The sequence below is a fragment of the Entelurus aequoreus genome, linkage group LG03 (genome assembly GCF_033978785.1).
Source record: "Entelurus aequoreus isolate RoL-2023_Sb linkage group LG03, RoL_Eaeq_v1.1, whole genome shotgun sequence".
Lineage (NCBI taxonomy): Eukaryota > Metazoa > Chordata > Actinopteri > Syngnathiformes > Syngnathidae > Entelurus > Entelurus aequoreus.
Window position 1 is genome coordinate 43,869,383 of NC_084733.1, and position 26,706 is coordinate 43,896,088.

The 26,706-nt window shown below is 40.6% G+C and overlaps 1 protein-coding gene across 5 annotated transcripts in view; it reads left to right on the plus strand.

Moving 5' to 3' along the window:
- The window catches only part of LOC133646480 (rho guanine nucleotide exchange factor TIAM2-like), a 229,218-nt gene that overhangs the window by 83,768 nt on the left and 118,744 nt on the right, over positions 1 to 26,706 (plus strand). For all 5 annotated transcript variants that reach the window (XM_062041868.1, XM_062041873.1, XM_062041870.1 and 2 more), the window contains exons 3-5: positions 6,249 to 7,430; positions 17,529 to 17,970; positions 25,983 to 26,155. In XM_062041868.1, the coding sequence (XP_061897852.1) occupies positions 6,255 to 7,430; positions 17,529 to 17,970; positions 25,983 to 26,155 (1,791 nt within the window). In that variant the 5' untranslated portion in view covers positions 6,249 to 6,254. The remainder of the gene's footprint in view (positions 1 to 6,248; positions 7,431 to 17,528; positions 17,971 to 25,982; positions 26,156 to 26,706) is intronic.

Genomic DNA, 26,706 nt, shown 5'->3' on the forward strand with positions numbered 1-26,706 from the left:
ATAATAATGTTAGTAAATGATTTAGTAAATATTCTGTGATCCAATTACACGGGACATGTGTCTAAAAGGCAACCAAAAGAGGTTGGTGGATAAAAATAAACCTAAAGGTAAAAAAAAGTGTACAAATGCACCCAATTGCAGGAAATGTAGTCTTGATTTTCAAAATGTTATTTTGGGATTTGCATGGCAGCGCTTTTTGCTGATAGAAATGTTCCTCTTTTTTATTTTCAATTGTCCTCTTTTTTCTCAAAGGGTGCTTACATGCCTGTATGTTCACTGTTTTTTTAATGCCGATTTAGTTCTAAAATATTTTTTTGAGTGCAATAAGAAACACATGTTTGATGCAGAGGTGGGTAGAGTAGCCAGAAATTGTACTCAAGTAAGAGTACTGTTACTTTAGAGATTTATTACTCAAGTAAAAGTAAGGAGTTGTCACCCAAATATTTATTTGAGTAAAAGTAAAAAGTATGTTGTGAAAAAACTACTCAAGTACTGAGTAACTGATGAGTAACCTGTTCGTTTAATGATGACGGCAACATATAATGCACAAAACCTTAAAAAATAGCAATGAGCAAATTCAAAGCCAGGAACAACTCTTAAGCAACTAAAACAATAATATATATTAAATAATAATACATTAACATTAAAAAAAATTAACGCAAATTGAGCCACAATAACTTAACAGCACCATAGGCTCAGTAGGCAGAGATTACAAAGGAAAATAAAAAGTTAGCCTTTACGCAAACCATAAACTGATAGGTGTGGGCTGCACCTGGGAACACACTGATTGGTGTTTCTATGCATGCGTGTGTGTATGTGTGTGTGTGCGACTGTGCGTGTGTGTGTGTGTGTGTGTGTGTGTGTGTGTGTGTGTGTGTGTGTGTGTGTGTGTGTGTGTGTGTGTGTGTGTGTGTGTCTATGAAGCTGCAGTGCGTTAATAAATGTCCCCACACGATGTACATTTGACAGTGATTCATAGCAGGGAAGCTAACATCAGCCTACAGTGACAGCCAAAATGTCTACTAAGGTTACTTACCGCAATGTGCTTCCTCAAATTTGACGTTGAGTTCATGTAAGCTTAGGCTTGTTAATCATGTGACCGCCTGGCTCTGTTTGATTGGTGAAACGGAGTCAAGCGTCACCAGTGACTGCATTTGATTGGTGAAACGGAGTCAAACTTCACCAGTGACTGTATTTGATTGGTGAAACGCAGGCATGCGATAGATCCTACTTTGAAGGTATGTCTGACAAACCAAAACAAACAAAGCGTGCATTAACAGATCGATAAAAATCAGTAGCGAGTAGCGAGCTGAATGTAGATAAATGGAGCGGAGTAAAAGTAGCGTTTCTTCTCTATAAATATACTCAACTAAAAGTAAAAGTATGTTGCATTAAAACTACTCTTAGAAGTACAATTTATCCCAAAAGTTACTCAAGTAGATGTAATGGAGTAAATGTAGCGCGTTACTACCCACCTCTGGTTTGATGTATCATAAGATTTTCTGTTCAAATTAGGCCAATAATGAAATTTTTGGTGGTGCCCTTTATTTTGAAAAGTATCAAACTACATTTTGGTACCAATACCAAATTATTGATATCAGATCAACACTAGTGGGGAGAATTTGACTGCATTAGAACACTATAAATCATACACATTATATATATTTGTGAAGCACAGATGGCACACAAATGAATCATTTTAAAATATCTAATAACGTGGCATATCTTACATATTGTGTGCTTATCCAAAGACGTGAATATGACGAGTCGTGGAACTGTGGACCAATTCTATACTCTGCATGATCCTCCAGGGTGGATGAAGTTTGCCTAACCAGTCTTCATGTGCTTTGTGGACTTAGAGAAGGCATTCAGCCGTCCGTGTCCCTCGGGAAGTCCTGTGGGGAGTGCTCAGAGAGTATGGGGTATTGACCGCCTGATTGTAGCGGTTTGTTCCCTGTATGATCAGTGTCAAAGCTTGGTACGCATTGCAGGCAGTAAGTCGGACCCGTTTCCAATGAGGGTTGGACTTTGCCAGGGCTGCCCTTTGTCACCAGTTCTGTTCATAACTTTTATGGACGGAATTTCTAGGCACAGTATACTTGCCAACAACTACGGTTTTCCCGTAATGAGTATGTTTTTTGATAATCCATTCCGGTTTACAGCTGCAGTGGTAAAAACTACGGTTTTCCATTAAAAATTATTAACTTAAAAATCCTTTAAAAAATGTTTATTAATGAAATCGCGAAATAATCGGCACTGCTCTGATAACTTCCTGTCGAGCGATTCCGTATGCTAGGCACCAAATCGCCATTGTTCTCAACCGAATGGACGGTCATGGAATCAGCTGGAGAAAAATCGCAGAACGAGTCTTAAACCAAAAATAAATATTCCAAAGAATATTCCAAAGCCTATCCAGGAATAATTATCCATTCAAGAAAAGGAGAAAATTACACAAACTGCACTTTATGCTGCAGTAATGTTGGCATTGAAGAAAGGAGTTGCCGCTTTCATCACGGAAACGTCTCCTTCAGTGTTCATTGTTGGTAAGTAGGGAAATGCGCACTAAAACTGAATTAATTTAGTAGATGCATAATTTCCTCTCCCTTATTTTGTAACTAACATAATATTATTTTAAAATCATAGGTAATTTTTTATTATTTATTTTTCTTATTTTGATATTCAGACAATAATATTATTTCCATAGAGTAGCATGTTGAAATATTGCAACATTATTAATATGTTTTATGAATTTTTTTTTTTGAGAACTACAGTAATTTAATTTAAAAAAAATCATAGTTTTGAAGACATCTATTATGGTAACCTCACTGTACTATACGTTTTAACTTTGTATTTATGTACCTATGTCAGTTACTCTGATGTCATTATTCAAATAATCAAATACAAATTACATGTATGTTCTTCAAGCTGAGATGATTTCAATTCAGACTGCATAGATTTATTATAACACAGTAAGTTCAATAATGATTACATTTTGCATGCGCCCCCCGCGACCCCGAAGGGAATAAGCGGTAGAAAATGGATGGATGGATGGATGGATGCTCAAGTAAGGATAACAATTTTTTTTTATAAATTACATAATTATTGAAAAATAATATGCATCATTATCTATCATTATTATCCCACCAGTACTGTAAATAGTCATATCACCCTGTCTTTTTATTTAGTTTTTTAAATACTTAAATTTAGACACATTTTTGCAGTGTTTTTGTGTGTCAAAAGTTGCCTCTGATTATGACAAATGTGAAGGTTTTAGCCACAATCTAACCTATCTGAATGCTGAAATTAATTTTGCGTCGGGGACCTTCGCCCTCCTGCACCCCCCTCCAGGACTTTGTCCTGGACCTGCCGGGGCCTGCTGGACCCTGGTTACTAGGCTTTTTGAATTTCAAATTTGGCTGGTATGGCACAGTCAGGGCATTGAAGGAATCTGGGTTGGTGGTTGCAGGATTAGGTCTCTGCTTTTTGCAGATGATGTGGTCCTGCTGGTTTCATCTGTGCTGGAACTTCAGCTCTCACTTGATCGGCTCGCAATCGAGCAATATATAACCTGCTACCAAAGAATGTACAACAATTCTTCTCAACTAAAGAGGAGAAATATAACCTTAGAGGAAAAAATAATTTAAAACATTTATATGCACATACAACACTTAAAACTTTTAGCATATCAGTATGTGGAATCAAATTATGGAATGGATTAAGTAAAGAAGTTAAAAATTGTACTGATATGATCCAGTTTAAGAGGTTGTTCAAAATAATAGTGCTTACAAAGTACAAAGAAGAAGAATTATGAGAAATACTTCTAACCTTATTAAAAATAATATATTCTTCATCTCAGTATGTTAATAATGACTGAATTAATTAATTACATATTATAAAACTGTTGTGTATACTAATTCATAGATGTTATTTTATTATATAAAAAGGTCAGTAAATGATTCTATATCATTGTAAACGCTTTGAAGTGGGAAATAGGTAGGATTAAATAAGCTTTGCTTCTTCCTACTCCTTTTCGGGCATGATGTAAAATGAAATGATATGAAATTGTGTGACGTATTAAGATGTAAGTGTGTTCATGTTCGAAATAAACTAAAGAAAGAAAGAGAAAGAAAGTGACTGGGATGAGAATAAGTACCTCCAAGCCTGAGTCCAAGGTTCTCGCTAGGAAAAGGTTTGAGTGCTATCTCTGGGTTGGGGAGAAGATTTTACCCCAATTGGAGGAGTTCAAGTACTTCGGAGTCTTATTCACGAGTGAGGGAAGAGTGGATCATGAGATCTACAGGCAGATCAGTGCGGCATCTGCAGTGATGCGGACCCTGTATTGATCCGTCGTGGTGAAGAAGGAGCTGAGCCGAAAGGCAAAGCTCTCAATTTACCGTTCGATCTACGTTCCTGTCCTCACCTATGGTCATGAGCTTTGGGTTATGACCGAAAGGACAAGATCACGGGTACACGTGGCTGAAATGAGTTTCCTCTGTCGGGTGCCGGAGCTGTCTCTTACAAATAGAGCGGGAAGCTCTGGCTTTTGGAAAGAGCTGAGAGTAAAGCCGCTGCTCCTCCACATCAAGAGGAGCCAGCTGAGGTGGTTCTAACGTCAGGTCAGGATGCTCCCCTAAAGCCTCCCTGTGGAGGTGTTTAGGGTACATCCAACCAGTAGGAGGGCACGCGGAACACCCAGGACACTTAGGGCGACTATGTCTCTTAGCTGTCCTGGGAACACCTCGGGATCCCCCGGTAAAAGCTGGATGACGTGGCTGGGGAGAGGGAAGTCTAGGCTTCTCTGCTTAGGCTGCTGCCCCCGCGACCCGACTTTGGATATGTGGAAAAAGATGGAAGGGTGGATGCCTTTCGATTGGCCAGTATCGTACAGCTACATGATCGCCATTGCCGATTAATGCCTTTTATTGCCCATCACAAACGCTGATCCTTTCTGGCTGACACTATATGCATTTTTAGTCCCCCGGCTGACAAGCAACTAACACCTAATTATGTGTATCCATACACAGTGTGTAGCCACTCCCCTAAGCTAATAATAATCACCTATATGATGGAAAATAAACCTAATTTCTTAGTATCTTATATATCATTATCAGTAATATTATCACAGGAGGACGAGGCTAAACATGTTACACACCAAAAGCAAGCAAGTAGCTAAGCTAACCGCTAAGCTCACTTAAAACAACACCAATAAATAATTGCTTCGCAAACTTAAACCGCTTTGCAACAGAAAGTAAGCAGCTATTAACAGTTGACTAACAAGTAGATTAATAAGAGTATAGAGTGAAGTTAATATAACAACAACTGTTGGTGTGTCAGCAATGTTGCAGTCAGTACATGACATATAAGAGGATGGTGAATCGATCCATAAATTGTTAGTGTCGATACCAAGGGGAGTTTCTGTATATGAGCAATACTAGAGTGATTAGGGTCGATATTTTTATTTTCTCAAAATCCAGTTTTGTAGTTTTTGTTCATGTTTACAAACTAAGGCAATAATCCCCTGGACACAGGAGAACTTTGAGGGCAAAAACCCAAATAATTTAAGTTAGTAGTACACAGTAGTTTTTACTTTTGTTTAGGTATTGTGCACTAATTGCTTTGCTCAAACAATTGTATGTAATAAAAGAGAATAGGGAACCAGTTTAAATATTGTGTTGTTATTGTTAAACTATCATCAGAACGCACCATAAACACATTTAAAAAAATCTTCAGTTGTTAATACATGTGATTTGTATTGGTTTTGGCCAATCTCACTAATGGATGGTAGTATCGGCAGCATTAAACCCTGATCGGATCATCCCTAATCCTGTCGCATGAAAAAATCCACGACTGACAGTGGTTGTTATATTATTTCAAGTGTTGTAAAATCAGACCTACAATAAAAGCTGCTTGGTCACAATATACTGTCACTAATTGAGTGTTATGAACATAATAACAACCATGACAGCATTAAGATTGTTTGTCTCGCTTTTCTCTGGAATAATGGCATAAAATGGAAACCGTCCAGCCTGGGAAAGTGTGATTGTAAAACAGATGGAATATATTATACCTGCTTCCATTTTACTCAGGAAAGAGACTATTTAAATGTAACTGCTATGCAAGGTGTGCAGGAATGTCTTCATTATTCAGTATAGAGGGGATGAGTTAGGCATTATGTCATATATACAGTGGGCACCATTATCTTTCCACCTGCATAAACTCACTGACTTCATGTTAATTTTCCTTTTCAGGCAGCAATGGGAAATTCTGAAAGCCAGTACAGCATTCACGGCCTCAAAGCCACCAGCTTTGGCTTCTCTGGGACACAGAAACCATACTCGCTGAAGATCGGGTCAGCCACAGACGACCCTCTGTCAGCTCACGAATGGTGGAGAAGTGCACCAGTGAGCTCAGGGTACAAGGCCAAATGTGTCAGCCGAGGTTGTCTCTCCCCTCCAAAAAGCAGACAGCCTTATTCTGCCCGTCAAAGTGACTATGCCTCAAGGGGAGTGAGGGGCAGCCCGAATGAGCATCGCTGGCATCGCTCGACTGGATGTGGAATACGCAGGCGGCATGTGTCTGATGACTTTGAAGATAACCCCTATGGTGCAGAGCTCAATGGCTACACTCTGAATAGTCAAAGAGACAAAGAGCAGGTTTTAGTGAAACCTAATAGCCCACGAGTTGTGATCAAGAAGGATGGTAGTCTGAGAGTGGAATTCACCAATACCTCAGACAGTGATCTCCTCCTGGATGAAGTCTCTGGTCCTGTACAACTCCTAAAGTTCTCTGCTAATTTGGACTCACCCTCTACTTCTAGTCTGCCCGGCTCTGGCAGTAGTGAGCCTGATGGTCACAGCAGTGGTCCCCCACCAGCCTCTACCTCTTCAACTGCTAGAACCAGTAAAGGAAGCTCTCTCAGCTCCGATGGTTCTTGGTATGATTCTCCCTGGGGTGCCAGCACAGAACTTTGCGAACAGGATCAACCCTGCTCTGCCATCAGGCCACCAGTGCACTCCCCCATCCACCAACATGACTCTTTGACCGAACAGCCATCCTCTTTGTCCACTGGAGGCCTCTACAAGGACTCTGCAATGGCTGCTACCTTCCCCATAGCCAAAGACCTGTCCTCCCATTTAGAGGAGGTTCCAATTGGCCAGCAGCCAAATCGAGCCTCCCTTGCTTCAGTCTTGGATGTTCACTTGGAGGAGGGAAGCCTTGAGGCTCGCCAGTATTCGTCATACACCTTGCCCTGTCGAAGGCCCAAAGCTCACACCATGAGCGAAGATTTGGACCAGTATCCCAACCATGAACAGCATCGGAAGCGGTCTGGATCGGAGTTTGGCTACCATAAAAAAGCTTATATCAAAAACCACATTCGACGTTTCAGTGACTGGACTGGCAGCCTCAGTCGCAAAAAAAGGAAGTCTCAGGTAATTATAGCTTTAATTGGTTCTTTTGTGTGTTCTTCTTTTCTCTGTATGTCTCTCATAACTTGTTGCAGAGTGATGGCTTAAACAAGACTAATAGAAAAGGTTAACAGGCCCATGAACAGTTTCGTGTTGACAAGGGTAACGGTTACCTTGGACAATTCCTCTGGTCTTTAGCATCATAACGCCAGATGTCAGACTGGGCAGAAGATGGCCTTTATAAGGCAGCCAGCTTTGTTTGTTTTCTGGCCTTTTTTAGGATGACATGGAAATGATGAATAGTGCTTATTGATTTAATGAAGTACAACTGTTTAAGTTTCCATAATGACCATTTCTGGGTGGATTTACTACAAATAGTATTACATGACATTCTGAATAATCATCACACTGTAGTTCATGTAGACTGTAAGAATGGAATATGTGTGTTATGCAAACAGTAAAATATTGCTATGTTCAAACACCACCGTGCGGTTAACACAAAGCAGGCATCCGATAAAAATGTGTGTGTGTGTGTGTGTGTGTGTGTGTGTGTGTGTGTGTGTGTGTGTGTGTGCGTGCGTGCGTGCGTGCGTGCGTGCGTGCGTGCGTGCGTGCATGCGTGTGTCTGTCTGAGAGAAAGACAAGCATTATTGACCTACAGTTAACAACTAAGTTATTTCACATGACCTTTTTCTGTGTTGATTGAGCTGTGTTGAAGCAGCAAAAAACGACATTATGTTAAATGAAGAGTTTCCTGAAGCTGTCTCTGATAGTTGATATAATAATGTAACTGCATCATAAAGCCTACATGAACTCCATGGTGTTCAGGGATGAATAGTCTCTCCTATTGCTATTACATTAATCATTAGTAATGTAGCAGCCTAGTTTTGAATGGCAGGGTTCCTGCTATCACATGTTGATAAAAATATAACATTTACATAATAAAAATCAACTACAGGCTTCCCAAATGCTGTAATAAATTGAGCATGATGAGTTGAGCATATGTCAGCATTTGGCCCCACTTTTAACTCTTTTTTTCAAACGCTTATTGCAAACGCTTATTAATTTGACTTAGTAAGTCATTATTTTGTCAAAATATTGACTTACTAAGTCATAATAATGACATACTTAGTCTTGTGTGACTATCAGAAACAAATTAGTCATTGAGAGTAGAAAGCAGGGCTCTGTCTGACACGCTGGGTCCGAGGATGCAACATAAAGTCATTACTGCAGTTTTGAGGGTGATTTATTTTCCCTAAACACAATACATTACATGCAGATGGATTTGCAGGACTATATGGACCAGACTATGATGGAAAAAGATAGCCTGTTGCGGTCAACAGAAGTAACGGCACCCTACCTCACTCTCTCTCTATACAAGACAAAAGGATTCCCAGGCAGGTGCAGGTGTTATTCATTCAGCAATCATTCAGCCCCACACACGCACACACACTCCGCCCACACACTCACACACGTAGCCACACCCACTATCCCAGGTGACAAGTGAGAAACAAATCCCTGCCTCTACACTTAGTATCTCAGGTAAGTAGGACTCTTTTGTGTTTTGTTTTTACTTTACGGAAAAAATATCGATATATATCGCCATTCAGCAAATGGAGTGGAAAACACAACCAATAATTGTAGGCTTCTTCACGCGACAAAGCCGGCCTACTCCACCACAGTCTGTAGTCTATTGCCCCCCTAGGCTGTGGTGGCAGCGATGAGGTGGCGACGTGATAGTGATGGCGACAGGCCGAGTTACACTGTTCCTTACACCCACCCCGCCCGTCCGCCTGTCCCCTGGAGAGACACCACCTTAACTAACACATTTTCTGGGGGAAACACTGCCCTGACTTTATTTTCTTAATGAACCACTTCATTCAGGACTCTATGAAAGCTCTTTCCTATCTCTCTATGTGAACGATTGGAACTCCCAAGAACAGAACAGCAATACGGCATTTTCTGCTCAAACTCTACACTCACTCTCACTTGTTGTAATGCTACACTGAAGCTGCTTGACCATCGTGTGAATTAAGCCGCGAAGAAGAAAAACGGATATTACGTCATATGCAACCCAGCCATAGCCGTTTGTTACCGTAATAAAAGTTTACAATAGTTTTGGCCTTTGTGTGTTTTCTTCTGGGGGCTACAAAACATTATATTACTTTAATTTGTTATCAAGTAAACAAATACATTAGTGTTAAAATACGAGACTTTTGACTATCGTACTTTTGAGCAAGCTCTGTGTGGTTCTTCTTTTTCTTCCCCCTGGAGAGCCTAACATTTTATAAATACCATGAATATATCCTAACAACCTCCAACTGTTAAAATATACAACATATATAAAACCACTTTTGAAAGTAACAAAGTTGACCAAAGTGCTTTATAAGTTTGGGAAATAGTCAAAAAAAAAAATAAAGTAGTTTACTATATTATGTTTAAAAATACAAGATTTCTCTTTGAGCATGATACAAAAAAACCTGAAAGATAACTTAAATAAATGAAAAACAAACCTTTTTGCTTCATAATATTATATTTTGAAATATTTTTTAACTTGTTTTAGACCCCCTCGTTCCTTCTGTCTTTTTCTACGGTGTATTACCTACAAGCCAAAGTATAGTAAAACTGCTTCCGGGTAAACATATTGTAAGCCTTGCCCACATGCACCCGCCCCTCCACGTCAAAACCCTGCCCACAGGCACCCGCCCCTCCACGTCAAAACCCTGCCAATAATTTAAAACTGTAAAAAAAGAGAGGCGAAACCGTAAAAAAGAGAAGCGAATGTGAAATAAGAAAAGTTGAAAATAAAAACCTGTTAAACACACAAAAAACAAACAGTGTTCAGAAATATGAAGATTGGCACTGAAAACTTGTCATGATATAAAAATAATTTCAGCAAAAATATTATATTATTTCAACGTTTGTATTCATTTATTGCCAAAACTTGTTTCGGTGCCAATACAACTTTTTCTACAATGTCATTTTTTGGGGGGTACCTAATCGTACTAGCAGTGTTTTGGCTCCATAGAAAAGCAGCTTCAATGTCTTTCATTGATTTAGTCAAGTCACCAAGTCGTGAAGCTTCACAAGTAATACTGATTTAAAGAAAATATAACTCAGTTTTTTTGAGCAATAAAAAATATTTGAAAGGCAAATTAGTTAGACCAGTGATTCTTAACCTTGTTGGAGGTACCGAACCCCACCAGTTTCATATACACATTCACCGAACATTTCTTTAGTGAAAAATAAAATGTTAATTTTTTTTCAAATTCAAGACAAAGTTATGTTTTTTTTTACAGGTACACAAAATGAACCGTGCATGAACATCACCTTGTTCAAAACCAACACAGGGCATGAACTCACAACAAATTACACACCTGCAAATCAGATGGAAAATTAGAGGGAACATTGTTTGGGGGGTATCCATAATACGCCGATAGGGAGAAGTTTTTATTTACACGATGAGTCGGGTGTGTCTTGACCACGAAGCCCTGAGGCCGACTCACCGAACCCCTAGGGTTCGATCGAACCCAGGTTAAGAACCACTGTGTTAGACAGATAAACATGGTATTGGCAAGAATGAAATCATTAATAGATGCATATTCGTCACTAAAGAGTAAAGCACAATGGTCAAGTCAAAATAACATACGACATTCCCATTTGCATTATGTGTCATTAAATGATACCTGAAACCTAACTATAGTAAATGACTGAACACCAATTCCTGTCAGCAAGATTTAATTTTTTAATGCAGTAAACGTGGCAGTAATCTACATCATGTAATAGCCAGAACAGCCATAAATCATTCATTAACATTGGAGGAGGGGTGGGGTTGACTCTTCAGCATGGGTTTAGTTTTACAGCCATTTTGTTGGTGCTGCCCAAAAAAACGCAATGTTTAGAACTTCAGGCTAAATTAATTCACACAAAAACAATTACTCTTTAAAATATAGGGACGCTCAGTTAAACCAAACTTTGATATAAAAATTACGATTGTGGTTTTTTGGTGACATACTCCTCTGACCTGAGCCAGTTTTAGCCTTCACCTCAAGGACTGCGTGCGAGCTGAGCTGCCGCTTATGTTTCAAGAACGTCAACGGGCTCATAGTGATGTTACTAGTAGTTGACTGGGAGGTGTTTATTATAATTTGGGGGGAGTCCGCTGCCTGATGCTTACCTGCTAAACACCTATCTGCTCACCACACCGCAGGAGCACTGACTCCATGCGCTCTGAATACGCACTGCTGATTGGCTGTTACATGCGCTCTGAATATGCACTGCTGATTGGCTGTTACCGCACTGCGTGTAACCAATCAGATGGTTCTGTGGGTGGGACAATGCTGGGTGCTGCAGAGATGTACTGACAGAGGCAGTACGAAGTGGAGCAGCTTGTTAAGACGTTAGTTTAGGCGGTGGCTCTTTGTTGTTAAGGCGGCCCCCTTAACAACAAAGCGCTGCGGGAAACCCTGCAGGGAAAAAAACTAAAGAGCATCGAAGGAAATGGCTGTTAAAAATATAACTTTCATCATCTTGTGGTATACATTTGGACAATGCTCGTGTCTGCAGCGACCACGTTGTAAAATGTTTGTTTGAACATTTGATTTGTTTGAGAAACTTTCTGTGATGCAATTGAGTTTATTCTCTGCTGTATTAGTAGTGTTAGAGCAGAATTAAACGTTAGAAAAGAACAAGAGATCGTATTAGATTATGTTATTTTGTGGTTGCTATGCCAAAGTATAACTAAGAAGACCTGGTTGTACAAATAAACTAACGTCATGTTGAGTCCTAGTAATAAATATTGTGATTATTGGTCCAATCCACTGTATTTTTATTGTCCATTTAATAACAGAAACTAAAAGCTTAGTTGTTGTTGTGCAGGAAAGGCAAGTGCTTTATTTGACACAGATGACCACATCATGGCGCATTTGGTGATATTTGTTATCATCAAGAAAATATCCTTAATAGTATTAATAAACTAGATGAATAAATATCTCGTAGGCTCAACAGCATACTGAGTCTTGATCTCGCGAGCAAACATTGCTGAACAACAGGGACATTTATAGCTAAATAATGAGGCAAAATATGAACTTCACACCATAAAAACAACTGCAGACATGAATTGTTGATGAGATTAAACATTAGAGCAGGAAATCAACTGCAAACAAACATATTATTTTTCTCATTAGCGTCACAATCACAGCAGCACGGCACTCGTTATGCCAATCAAATACGTTACTTACCGATGCACGAATAAGTCCAACTTTGACTTTCACGGATTAATGTTTAATTGGTGGACCCCTCAGATGTAAAGACATCATGTGCCTCTAATTTTTTCTTCTCTAAATAACGTGAGTGTCAAATGAAGTGAGGTTGGAGCAAGCAGTAACGTCTTGGTGATGATAAATAAAAGTTTAAATCAATAAAAAAATATTTTTCTTAAGAGTGTATAAATTCACTCCATCTCATTTTGAATATTTCTTTCATGATCGTTCATAATGATGCAATATGTACAAACAGCTAGCCGAAATAGCATGTTAGCATCGATTAGCTTGCAGTCCAGTCATGCACTGACCAAATATGCCTGATTAGCACTCCTAACAAATGAATAACATCAACAAAGCTCACCTTTGTGCATTCACGCACAGCATAAAACATTGGTGGACAAAATGAGACAGAGAAAGAGTGGCATAAAACACGTCTTTCTGTGGCAGCGTCGGAGAAAGTAAAACTATGGTGCGTTCAAGGTCTGCCAAAATTAGTATGACAAAACTGCGCTAGCCAAATACTCTCATCAGGGAAGCATGTGCAATATAAACATTGGGATGTCTAACAATTTAGAAGGTTTGTGTGATGTTTGTCCTCCTACAGAAACCATATTAAAACAAAACATATATTTTTTCCCCATCTTTTTCCATTTTCATACATTTTTGAAAAAGCTCCAGAGAGCCACTAAGGCTATGTCTACACAAAGCCGGATAACCCCTTCAACGAATAATTATTTAGTCTAAGCCCCGTTTCAGCCACATTAAACCAGCGTTTAAGATTCCCCTCCTCGGACAAATTTTTACACGGGTAAGTGCGCCGTGTTTTTCTTGAATCTCCGGCTCTTAGCTTTGTATGGACTAATTGATCGTTTACAAACTGAGTTCGGAGAGGAAGTGACGCCAGAAAGACAGCACCCCACACCAGAAGTGACGTCAGAAAGAACGCGCAACAGCCGGCTTCATAATAAAGGGGTTTCGTAACTCGGAGCTAACCACTGGAAATATGGAGGCGAGTCATCCAGACATGCCCGTGTTTCTCCTTCTACATGTACAGACGCTAGTGGAAATCACACATGAATACCTTAAGAGAAAGCGATTACAGCTATTTCGGATATAACACTTTTTAGACTGCAAGAGAACTTTCTAATGTCCAGGTCACTGTGATTCTACTTACCGAAAAACTTTGTCCATTTGTCGAAGGAGAGTCACAAGAATGCGTGTGCTTTGTATTACCTGACTGACGAGGGAAGACTATGGAAAACGATGAATGCTTTTGGACTGGCAAAGCAGACTGTATCAGTTATTGTCCGCCATGTGTGTCGCGGATTCAACGTCTAGGTCCAGAGTATATAAAGTATACTAGGCCCCGTTTACACTAAGGTTATCCAGGGTAAATCCCACCTAACCTGATCCTTGTCCACACACACATAATGGTCATTTAAGACCCCCACCCTCCCTCCGTCAGCCGGCGCAACGCGATGTAATACGCATGCGCGGAAAATGCACACGTCATACTCACCTCCAATGTTGCTTTGTGTGCAAGTTCTTAAATTGAACTTATCTGAACAATATCCAGTGTTGTGGTATTTCAATTAATTGGAATCCAGTGTGCTGTGGGCCCTATTGTAGTGATCCACACCTGAGCCATCATAAATTACTCAGATCTTTAATAAACACGTGAAAGTACACAATGTGACAAATAACATTTGACAATAATCAATCTAGGGATCTAGATATCTGGTCAGGACACTCCTCACTCTTTTGCTTTCACCTTCATTGTCCATTCGTTTTTGGTGACTTTATATACTCTGGGCCTAGACGTTGAGTCTGCAACATACAGGTACATGGCAGACAATAACTGATAAAGTCTGCTTTGCCAGTCCAAATGCATTCAATTTTTTTCCGTAGTCTTCACTTGCGGCCAGGTAATACAAAGCACACACTACCTTTTTTTTATCACATCCACAGGAGCTCGCATTCTCGTTGTCTCTCCTTCGACAAATGAGCAAAGTTTTTCGGTAAGTAGAATCACAGCTGACCTCGACATTCAAAAGTTCTCTTGCCGTCGCAGACGTGTTGTATCCAAAATAGCTGCAATCGCTTTCTTTTAAGGTATTATGTGTGATTTCCACAAGCGTCTGTACATGTAGAGGAAGGGGAACACGGCATGTCTGGATGACTCGCCTCCATCTTTCTAGTGTTTACCTAAGAGGGGAAACAGGTTGTTATGAAGCTGGCTGTGGCGCGTTCTTTCCGACATCACTTCCTGTGTAGGGCGCGGTCTTTCTGGCGTCACTTCCTCTCTGAAATCAGTTTGTAAACGATCGATGAGTCCATACAAGGCTAAGAGCCGGAGATTCAAGAAATACATGGCACACTTACTCGTGTAAAAAATTATCCAAGAGGGGACCTTAAACGATGGTTTAGTGTGGCTGACATGATGCTCAGGCTAAATAATGATTTGTTTAAGGAGTTATCTGGCTTAATGTAGACAGGGCCTAAGGTGGCGCTAAAGATCAGCATGCAGCTCTAGAGCCATGGGTAGCTGACCCCAGATGTAGGGGAAACCCTGTGGGTAACTTAAAAATGCATATTTTTCAAAAAAGGAAAAGTTAAAATAAGAACCTCTGAAACACACAAAAACAACAACAGTGTGCAACAATATGAAGATTTGCATTGGAAACATGTCATTGTTCTAAACATATCCACCATTTTCTTCGAAGTTTGTATTTATTTGTTGCCAAAAATTGTTTTGATGCCAAAACAACTTTTTCTACAATGTCAATTTTTTTTCCATGCCAAATCTAACTGGCAGTATTTTGTCACTATAATTTGTTGTTCACTGAAATACAGTGCATGGTTAACTTTGACTTAGGGCTGGGCGATATATCGATATACGCCATATATCGCGGGTTTGTCTCTGTGCGATATAGAACATGACTATATCGTGATATTCGAGTATACGTTCTCACGCAGTTGCTTCTAGCAGCTGGCATTACACGACAGGCTCTTCCCACTCCTTCTTGTGTCTCCTTCTCACAGACAGCAAGCCCACCTTCTACATACGTCACATACTGTCACGTCATACGTCACATACGTATACGCCCTCGCGGAGCAGAGAGGTAGCGGCATGGGTAACGTTAGCTGTGGTGCGAGTGGTAATACGGGAGTAAGAAGGTGCGAATCTGGTAACAAATGAAGGAAGAATTAATTCCCAAGAAAAACAGCAGGGGGTCCATCGTCTGGCGGTGGTTTGGCTTCAAGTGGGAATATGTCGAACAGACAACTGTAATTTGTCAAGTGTGGGGCAAAAGCGTTTCTACAAAAAGTAGCATTACTGCTAATATGTAGCATAATTTGAAAAGTCACCTGCTAGAGAATGAAGAGTGCTTACTCCGCATGTCAACATCTCCATTCAGTGCCACACGCCCACACCATCAAAATGCCGAGGCAAACATTTCCAGATCAACACCGTATGAAAAATAGAGTCAACAACAAAATGAAATCATGTTCGCAGGAACCTACCACATAGCGAAGGACGAACACTATTTGATTTCCTATTATGCAGCTCATTTTTATTTGACACTTAGTGACACCATGCACAAAAGTGCACTAATAGCTTGTTTTAAAATGTCTCTGACAATCTTGCACTTTCTGTTTTGGAAATGACATGAATGTTTGTGCCACTGCTTAATAACAGTTTAATAAATACAGTTTTGGTGAATTGACTTAGTTGTGATTTCCTTCTCTGCCTAAAAGTTTAAAATGAGCATACAGTATATTAGTGCAGTATGAACAAGAATGTTTCAATGTAGACCCATAGAATCATCATACTGGTGTGATTATATGTATCAAGTGTTCATTCAAGGCTAAGGCAAAATATCGAGATATATATTGTGTATCGCGATATGGCCTAAAAATATCGAGATATTAAAAAAAGGCCATATCGCCCAGCCCTACTTTGACTTCTCATTTAGCTTCTCTTTACCGGAGCTTTGTTTGTGGGTTTAAATGTTACATTGTCAACCTATCCCTAATTAGAAACACATGTGAAATAGATCCTGCACGGCCTGCATTAAAAAAAAAAATTAGGGCGAGGTGAAAGGTGTGAGTGTTTTCTTCCATTCTACATGAGTAATCCTGATCTATGACATTTCTGGTGTCAGAACTTCAAATAATGATTAGTGGAATCCACTCAAATCAACAAGGCAGAATGTTGCCATTATTTTCCATTACGAACAGAGTGGTACATACATGAGAGCAAATCAAGTCAGAGAATGAACATGTAGTCACATACTGTAAATCTTGTGTTGACAGTGCTCCAATGGTTTGCTTGTGTCACATTCTATGCAGCAATCTAGTCAAGTATGGGTTGGCACTGTTAGAATTTAGGAGGCCAATTACATTAAGTGTTTTGTGGAATTGGGAAGCCACTCGAGGCCCTAACTGATGTGAAACTGTCTGAGCCTAGAGGGTTCTGACCTCCCCAGGTGCTGTCACAGGAAATTTGCCCCACTTTCCCAGCCTACCAAAGTATCAAGCCACTGCTGTTGCAGTCTTTGAAGTAGGTTTGGGTAGTTTGACTATGCATTTTCAAAAGTTCCTCTTCAACTTTGCAGTGCCTTGCGGCTAATTGAAAAGAGCACAGTTTGAGTTTTGTTCCATTTTTAAGCTCACAAGGTTTGACACACATAGGGAACTGTGCGTATGCCTTGGGGCTAACAAGGTGACATTTTTATGAAATTATAAATAAGAAGAAATTAACTTGCGAACTTAAATTTTTGTAATGGTATTTCATGATGTTGCCTTTGTTGTTTCTAGTTTACACATCTCACCTTTGCATTGTTTGCCCTGCCAGGATACCATCCACCAGGACATGCCAGATGTCTTTGACAGCGTGGTTGGCCTGACTGCAGACACCAGCTCCCCTGCTCAGGCCTCAAGCCTCTTATGGCACCCAGCCCTTCCTAGTACCCAATCATCAGGAGCTATTCACCAACCAACCAATGATGCCCTCCGCCAGAACATTTATAAGAACTTCATGAGGGAGTTGGAGATGGACAGTGGACAGGGAGGAAGCGAGAAAAGAGACCCTTCCACAGGCGAAGACGAGGGGGAAAGTAGCAGTGAGTCTGCAGAGGACTCCCTGGAGCAGCTGGACCTGCTGTTCGAAAAGGAACAGGGTGTAGTCAGACGGGCTGGATGGCTATATTTTAAACCTCTCGTGACTCTGCAGAAAGACAGGAAGCTGGAGCTGGTGACACGTCGCAAGTGGAAACAATACTGGATCACCCTGAAAGGTACGCCTTACATAAGTAAAGGTGCTCTATGTCACTGGCTCAACATTACACTGTTTTGCACCAAAAAATACAAGAACACCTCCAACGGTATACAGGGTTTCCCCTATATGTGTCTGATCGTGGCGTGGGCCCACGTCTAAATTAAAGCCGCCACACCTTAAAAATGTTGATTTTTTTTAAAACTTAGAAACAAGTTAAAATAATATATTGTATAAATAGATATATAGTCTATATTATTTAAGCACTATTGACTAGAGATGCACAGAAAATGTGGCCACAGAAAAACTTCAACCGTAAGTAAGACGCACGCACACGAGTGTCTGGAGCCTCGGCGGTAAGATCCCATCCGCTTTTGCCGTACCTTTGCCCCAGCGGCTGGTGGCTTGGACGATGGGGCTCTCCAGCAGCGGGATGCGCACAGCCCTGTTTTGCACTCGAGCCAGACCCACCCTTCCCTCAGAGCCAATCCTTGTCCTGAAGTTATGGATCTGACTTGCCGACTTCTCTTACCCGCGGCATTGTTTTAACATGTGATGCCAGATATACAGCAGTAGCGGTTGCTAAAGACTGACTGACAAAATATAACAAAGTGGTCAAATATATTCTTTTGTGCTTGCATTTCATTGACGAAATTGCGTTTAACTTTTGTTTAGAGTCAGCTGCAATCTTAAAATATAAAACGCTGCCATTTCATCTGAATGCCGCTGTGTGGCGGTGACAGAGCCGAGGCGCATGATGTTGAGTGTGTCAAAACGCCCACACAAAGTGCATACAAGCAATAACATCTTGGAGAGGAAGAATGGCAAATAAAGACAATTCTGCTGGTTAATAAAGGGGGTGCGTGAAGCGCAATATGGAGGTATTTGGGCTTCAAAACTAACGGTAAAGGTGACGCGCTACAAGTTTTGCTTTAAAACACCAAATGTGGTGATTACTATTACCTCCTTTGCTTCAAACTTAGGTAAACATTTAAATAATAAGCATTCAGATCTGCACAAGGAGTTTAAAAAGTGACAGGTAATGATGATGTTGTTACACCTGTCTTGCTGTTCTGCTCCGGTACAGACTGTAGTCAAGGAGCACAGGGGAGACGTTCTCAAATTATACCAAATACCAAATTATTGGTATCGGGACAACCCTACTTTGTACAATAATAACAATTATAAAAATAGAGTAAAACAATATAACAAAAATATGTTAATACTAATAACACATACTTGTTTTTAAATGTATGTAAATTATTTTTTAGCATTAAAAAATATATATCTATGCATCATCGACAAATTTGCAAATTATATGATAACATTTCATTGGCCACGCCCCCACCACCAGTTAAACCTTGTAAACAATGCCGTTTCCTAGAAATATATGAACGTTACATTTATTCACAATAAATGCATAAACATTAATTGCGCTGTTACATTTTTCGATTAATGAGGGTGAGATTTGTAACTACAAAGTAGAACTAATGTAACTGTGTAGACCGGTCAGAATTTATCGAGCTCATGCGCTCAGTGTTTGCCGCTGTATATTACAGCGAAGTTTAGCTAACAGCGGATATTACAAAAGCCCACAGCAAAGTTCGAGTTATTTGTGTAAGATGGGCAGTGTTAGGAAATTTACTTTAAAAACGTAATTAATTACAGTTACTTGTTACTTTCCCAAAAAAGTATATTAATTACTATCAAAATAATTATTTAATAGATGTAATTAATTACTTGGGGAAAGTAATTCATACAATACTTTTTTCAAAACTTTTATATACATCTCAGGGTGATCGAAAGGGGGATTGCCGGGCTTCCACATGATGATTTGATGGCCTGTCCGGCTGAATCCCTTTTTGATTGACAAATGAGCGAAACAGCAATCTTTAAATATAAAACACTGTCAAAGCATTTTTCAACTTTTATTCCGTTGTTCCTGTTGATATGGAGATATTTATTGAACCTGTATGTCTTTTTTTAATTCCAAATTAAATCTAAAATCTGATTATATAATTTACGAAAGGAGGAGTGAGGGAGAAAACGTGCTATGCACTGGAACAGATACGAAAATCGAATAAATATATTCATTATAATAGAGTTGACACGAGCCACTGTAGATAAGTTAGGTAGGGACTAGCAATCAACATCTCTCTGGATTCTGGACAATTGTGGAACAAAGTTGGCTTTAGAAAGTTCTGCAAACATAAGTGTCATCTGGACGCCCAAGTATGTGAAACTTTGCGAGGCAATTTTAAAGCAAAAATTGTGCACAGGATATTTTTTAGCAGCAGAATTTATAGGAAATATTTCACTTTTACCTTAGTTTAGTTTGTAATCAGACAAATGTCCAAATGCTTGAGGGTACTCAAGGTAGCCAGGACCAAGACAGAGTGGTCTGAAAAAAATACAGAAGGAGGTCATCCATATAGAGAGAGACTTTCACCTGCACATTGTGTCTACATATGCCCGTAATAAGTGGGTTAGTACGAAGCACTATTGACAAAGGCTCAATGGCAACAGCAAAAAGCAATGGACTGAGGGGGTAACCTTGCCGTGTAGAACAATGGATGCGAAAATATTCGGATTGAATATTATTTGTCCTGACAGGGTAATGAAGGAGTTTAAGCCATAAAATAAAACTGTTACCAAAGCCGATCTCTCCAGTACATAGAATAGATAATTCCACTCCACTCGGTCAAATGCCTTTTCAGCATCCATAGATATCACTGCTTTTTCAGTGTTAAAAGCATATACACTGTACAAATATTGTAAAGACATTGAAGATATGAAAAATAATGCCTATTCCGAATGAACCCAGTTTGATCTGCATTAATAGAAGGAAAAATAGTTTCCAGACGTAAAGCCAGCAATTTGTACAACAGTTTGAAGTCCGCATTTAACAGGCTAATAGGACGATACGAGGTGCATAATAAGAGTTCTTTGCTTTTTTTTAAGAGGAGAGAAAATGAAGCTTGGTTAAGTGTTTGCGAAAATGCGGCCGGATTTAAACGATTCATTGTACATGTCCAATAATATAGGGGCTAGCTTATGCCAAAATGTTTTGAAAAATTCGGGAGGATATCAATTTGGTTCCGGGGATTGACCATTTTGTAATGACGACATTGCACCATTCAATTCTGAAACAGTAATTGGTCTCCCTAATTCTACCGTAGCAGACTGATCAACCAAGAGGATGTCTAAATTGGAAAACAAGTTTTCAATCTCAGGAGTAGAACATTGAGCAAATAAGTAGAGGGATGCATAGCAATTCCTAAATACTTTATGAGTCTCAACATCATCATTGGTTATACCTGAATCAGTTTGAATCTGCGGAAAATAATTGGATGTTTATATCTGACTTAGTTGACGGGCTCGTAGTTTGCTAGCCTTATCGCCATTGTTAAAGAACTGGGATCTTGAGAGGGCCTTTCCTTATAAACGTCTGGATTTTGGGAGTTAGAGTACAAGTTGTCTAGCGGGGATATGCGTTGTCAGTCGAGTTTTTTATCATAATTTGTATATGAGTATTACGTTCCCAGATGGCTCAGAGTCTAGGGATCGTAGGGGAACGCAACATAAAAGTGTATGAGATCAGATCAGATAGGTCTTTATTGTCATTGCACAAATACAACAAAACTTTGTTTTCAGCCCAAACCCGTTCAAGATTAAACAAACAAACAGTGTACAGGGTTACAGAACAGGAACGCTGATGGGTCGCCACAAGGCGCCCCGTAAAAGATAGGAAAAAGGTAAAACGCTGGGGAAAAAGATGAGTAAAATAATACAATCTAGACTGGACTCCTAAGGGGGCCTAGTCTGGAGTGGGAAAAAAACTCCATGCAATGCACACATAAACACGTTACATTTAATCACGACAAACTCGCAACAGAGGGGCGGGGAGTTGGGGCCCTGGAAGACGACCGCTGCTATGAAGCGCTGCCATCCGACCATCACCCGAGGGGAAACAAGCGGTGCTGTAGGTGTGGAGTGGGGGAGGGGGGGTGTTCCCAATTGTCTTGGGTGTGATGATGTAAGGTTTTTTATAGACTGAGGCCGATCTGCAAAAGTTCGACTCCAGGTGTCGTTGAGGAGGGAGGGAGGTCAAAAGCCTCCATCATTGAGTTGTCCTCGGGGGTGTTTTTCAGAACAGCCTGGTCCTGTTTTCACAGCGTCAAGGCCATTCGAGGGAGTCAAATCGTAGCTTAGGATGTTTGTTTTCCGCGAGCAGACAAAACAATGACTTGTCTGTTCTATTCGTCCATGCTGGGTGCTCTCAAATTCAATTCAATATTCCTTTTCAGCAAACTTCTCCATGATGTGATCTATCTTGCGATTCAGTTCAGAAATCGCGACAGTCTGTGTTCCCACAGCCCTGCCCAAACCATCCATTGCGACGAACAGCCTTAGGGCTCCTTGAGTGGCTGCCATCATCTTACGAATTTGACGATACACCAGAGCAATGCACAGTCCAATCAGCAGGTGCCCCGCGATCACGGTTCCAAATAGGTAGATGTCTTCCACGTCCTCGATGGAAAGGACTGAGAGGGACATGATTCTCCATTTATCCCAGGAATCTCTCACGTACCCCGCAGCAATGGTTCCATCAGGGCAGCCAGGCTCCCCCGAACCTCTTTTCCTCGTCGAAAAGATTTTGTCAATTGCGTCGAGAGTCCAGCTGATCATTTCCATGTCTGATGTTTTGATTTGAGGACAGCGCAAAGAAAGAGGCTTCAAAAAAGTTCAGACAAGACAAAAACAAAGAGAGCAAGCTGGGAGAAGAGAGAGCGGAAAAAATGCGACCGCCCTCACCAGAGGCAAGACAGAAAAAAACCCCAAATGAGTTGTAAATTAAAGACACCGAAGCCAAGAACTGAAAACAACAAGACACAACTCTAGCCTAGCTTGGGAATACAGGTGCTGTCAAAGAAATGAACAAAACATACCAATAGACACCTCTAAAAAATAAAGGTAAGCTGACTAACTAAAGCTATTTAATTAGCATAAACCAAAAACCTACCTACCTACTCTAGCCAAAGAGGGGGTCCAAAACCTACAAGGGTGACAGCCACCACTAAGCCTGGTGTCTTTATACACAAACAAGTCCTACGTGTGTAGTGTATAGAGGCCTCTGTCTAACCTTTCCCAAGACTAGGCTGCACACTAAACATATACTTACAAAAGTTTAAAGGTATAAAAAACAGGTGGCACAAGTTAAGCAAAGAGTTTAACAAAAATGAGTACAAAACAAAGTAGCGTCTATTAAGGCTCCACACAGCATGGCAGAAAAATAATCAACCTCATCCAGTGGTGAGCAGGTGGTTTTAAGCAGGATAGGAGGATGAATGGTGGACCGGGATTGGCTGGCTGATTAATAGGTGAAATGAGGAGCAGCTGGGAACAGGAACCGGTTGATTGGCAGCAGAGGCAGTGAATGAGTGTGACCTGTAGAAACAATAGAAGAAGAAACAAAAAAAACAAACCACCACTACGTGGAACATAACACGCCCACCAACAAGAATGAACATAATTTTTCATTCAAACAAGTCGCTATGTCTGGGTTACATTGAAAATAGATGTCCATACACACACACAATTAATTCACCCACACTCGACCAACCTCTATTTTGAAAGGCTGCATAAAGTTGGGAGCAGCCAAAACTGGAGCACTGGAGAGCAAAGCTTTACAGCTGTCAAAAACCTTCTGCTTGAGATCTGCCATCTCTTTCTCCCTCTGGTGGATCTTGCCTTGCGCTATCTCCAGCTGCCTCTTTGCGTCTCCCAGTGCAGAGAACAGATCCAGCTTGATCCTGGTCTCTGCACTCAGGCTGTTCTCCAGGTGCAGAGTCTTCTCCTTCATGGCAGACAGCGCCGACATCAGCACTTTTGTGTCTTTCTCGTTCTTCTTGTACTTGGGCAACTCCTAACACTTGCCCTCCAGATCCCGAATCTGTTCCTCCCTGGATTTCATGTCCATGCTGAGCTTTTTGCACCGAGTCTCCAGCTCTCTAACCCGACCACGCAGCGAATCGTTGGACTCCACTCTTGTAGCTGCAGCCGCAGTCACTACCCTGGCAGCCGTGGCCTCCTCCATCCTCTTCCTCTTCCTTGCGTCAGCCAGCTGTTTTTCAGCCAGGATGCGACCTTCCTGCTCGGCTTTTAGCCTCTTCTCCAACTGGGAGAGGGTCTGCTTATCTTTTTGTTTGGCCCCTGCACCATGACAGCTTACTACCAAGTGACCTTTTCTATGCCAATAAAAGCACTCTCGTTCTTTAGCACGAGCCCTGGCTTGTAATGGGGAAAAGGATGGAGCGACAGGAGGTTTCTCAGGAGATGGCCTAAACACAGTTTAATGTGTCAGAACATACTCACCAGAATAAACTGATGCATCTCTCAATGTGGTAACCTTTTGCTCATTTAGGTACACCACACATCGTTCTGAGCACACTTTTTAAAAGCATTCAGTAGGACAAGTTCTCGAAGAGAGTTAAAATCTGAGGCCTTGCTCGCTTTGCACCACCTGTCAAAATGAACGCTTAACTCTCTGGCAAAGTCCACAAATGTTAGTTCATGGTTTTTTTGATAGTCCCTGAACTTCTGTCGGTAAGCTTCAGGCACTAATTCATAAGCATGTAGGATTGAAGCCTTAACCACCTCATAGTCAATACTTTGTTCCATAGACAAGGCCGCTATCGCCTCCTGAGCCTTACCGGTCACTTTACTCTGCATTAAAGTTGCCCAAATAGCCTTAGGCCAGCGCAGACCAGTGGCAAGCCGTTCAAATGTTTGAAAGTACACATCCACCTCAGTTTCCCTGAATTGTGGAATACACACTTGTCTCCTGATGTCATATGTATCTGATGTAGGTGTGGGATTACTCTGAGCGGTAGACTGCGCAGCAGTCATTTCCAGCTCCAGCTTTCGCAGCCTTATCTTTGTCTCAGCCTCAATCTTAGCAATTGTCAACTGATGTTCAAACGCCCGTGCCTCTCATCTGTCATTTGCCTCATGTTCGTGACTAGCCAACCGGACCTTCAACCTAGCTCCGTCTACCGAACCACTAGTCCGGGAACTGACTGGCGAAAATCCTTGAAACTTGGGGAGGGTAAGTGGTACTCTGCCTACAGCCTCGTCATCTGAAAGAAGAGGACTACAGACAAAAGCACCCACTGCCGCATCAGAGTTGGGAGCATCTGAGGACAGAGAAAACACACCAAGCGTGACTAGCTGGTCCCACACGTTGGACTTGATGTCCTTTTTCAGAGAGACATTACTAATGTCTATGTCATAGTGTGCCGCAATCAAAATTACACGACTTCTGTCGGTTTACAAATAAACTCATCTAATTCAAATACTCGTGCCATTCTGGTCTATCGCACACACAAGTACGCCAAACAAACTACAGGCAATTCAGATTTAAGAAAATTCTTGGACAAGCCCCCAATTTATTTTACGTTCCCAGATGGCTCAGAGTCTTTGAAAATAACCATCATTACATGTTATGCAGACCAAAAGGAAGTTTTAAAAATAAAAAAATAATTATACTATCACCCCTTTGATTAATTAATAATTAATCCAGGAATCTTAATTTTTCAGCATGTAAATAGTCTATTTAAATTTTATCATGACACAGACAAGTCCACAGAGGCATGGTTTAATGTGTCAAGTGACGCATAAGAACACAGGGCCCCTAACACCATCAAAATATTGACCAAAGATTGTGAGCTGGGCCAAGTTGTCTAGCATCAGTGACATTTCACCTCATTAACAATCTTGAATGAAGGGGCAATAATTTCTACGGATGCAATTAAACATTTTAGTTTTAACTGCAGAATGCGGAGCAACATAAATAGTCATCAATTAGCTGGGTAGCCTGGTGTTTTTACAAAATGTGTTTGTTTTAATTTACTCCTCAGTTATTGAAGTTTATTTGTTGACTGCAGCAAATCACCAAACAGCATGAAGACTACATACTTATCTGCTTATCTCACTCAACCTCTAATCATATTTGTACCTTTCATCTTCTATCAGGATGCACACTGCTCTTTTATGAGTCATATTGTAATGGCTCTCAAGAGGAGGAGGTCACACCTCGCTACTCTCTTCTGGCTGAGGATAGCATTGTCCAGGCTGTTCCAGAGCACCCGAAAAAGGAGAACGTCTTCTGCCTCAGCAACTCTTATGGCGATATCTACCTCTTTCAGGTGAAAACAATGGCATGTATAGTTATTGTGCAAATGCGGAAGCATGGGCCTACGTCAAGTTGCTGTGTTGCGTATGACATGAGCAATGCCAGCTTGATTAGGGTATGCTCTCAAGAAGTCTGGGCACATTTGCCACTCGTGCCTACTGACCTGTACAACCTGAATTCCAAAAAAGTTGGAAGTTCTTTAGTTTGTAACAAAATGAAAAGTAAGACTTCTAATCACATTTATTTACAACAGAACATAGATAACATAACAAATGTTGAAGCTAATTGTTATGTGTGTAACATGATTACTTATACAGGGAATGTCTGGATGTTTTAATCAATCCAGGTCATTGTATTCACAGAACATTCGCACGTGGAATGTTAATTTTGTCCTAAAAGACAATTTGCCTCTCATCCAAGTAGGCTTCATCAGTTCATGCTTATAGACTTAGATTGACCAGACTGTGTCTGACCATTATGTGTATAAGACTAGATCTGACCAATCTAATTCTATGAGCATGAACTGATTAAGCCTACTTGGTTGTAAGGCAAAACTTATTCTAA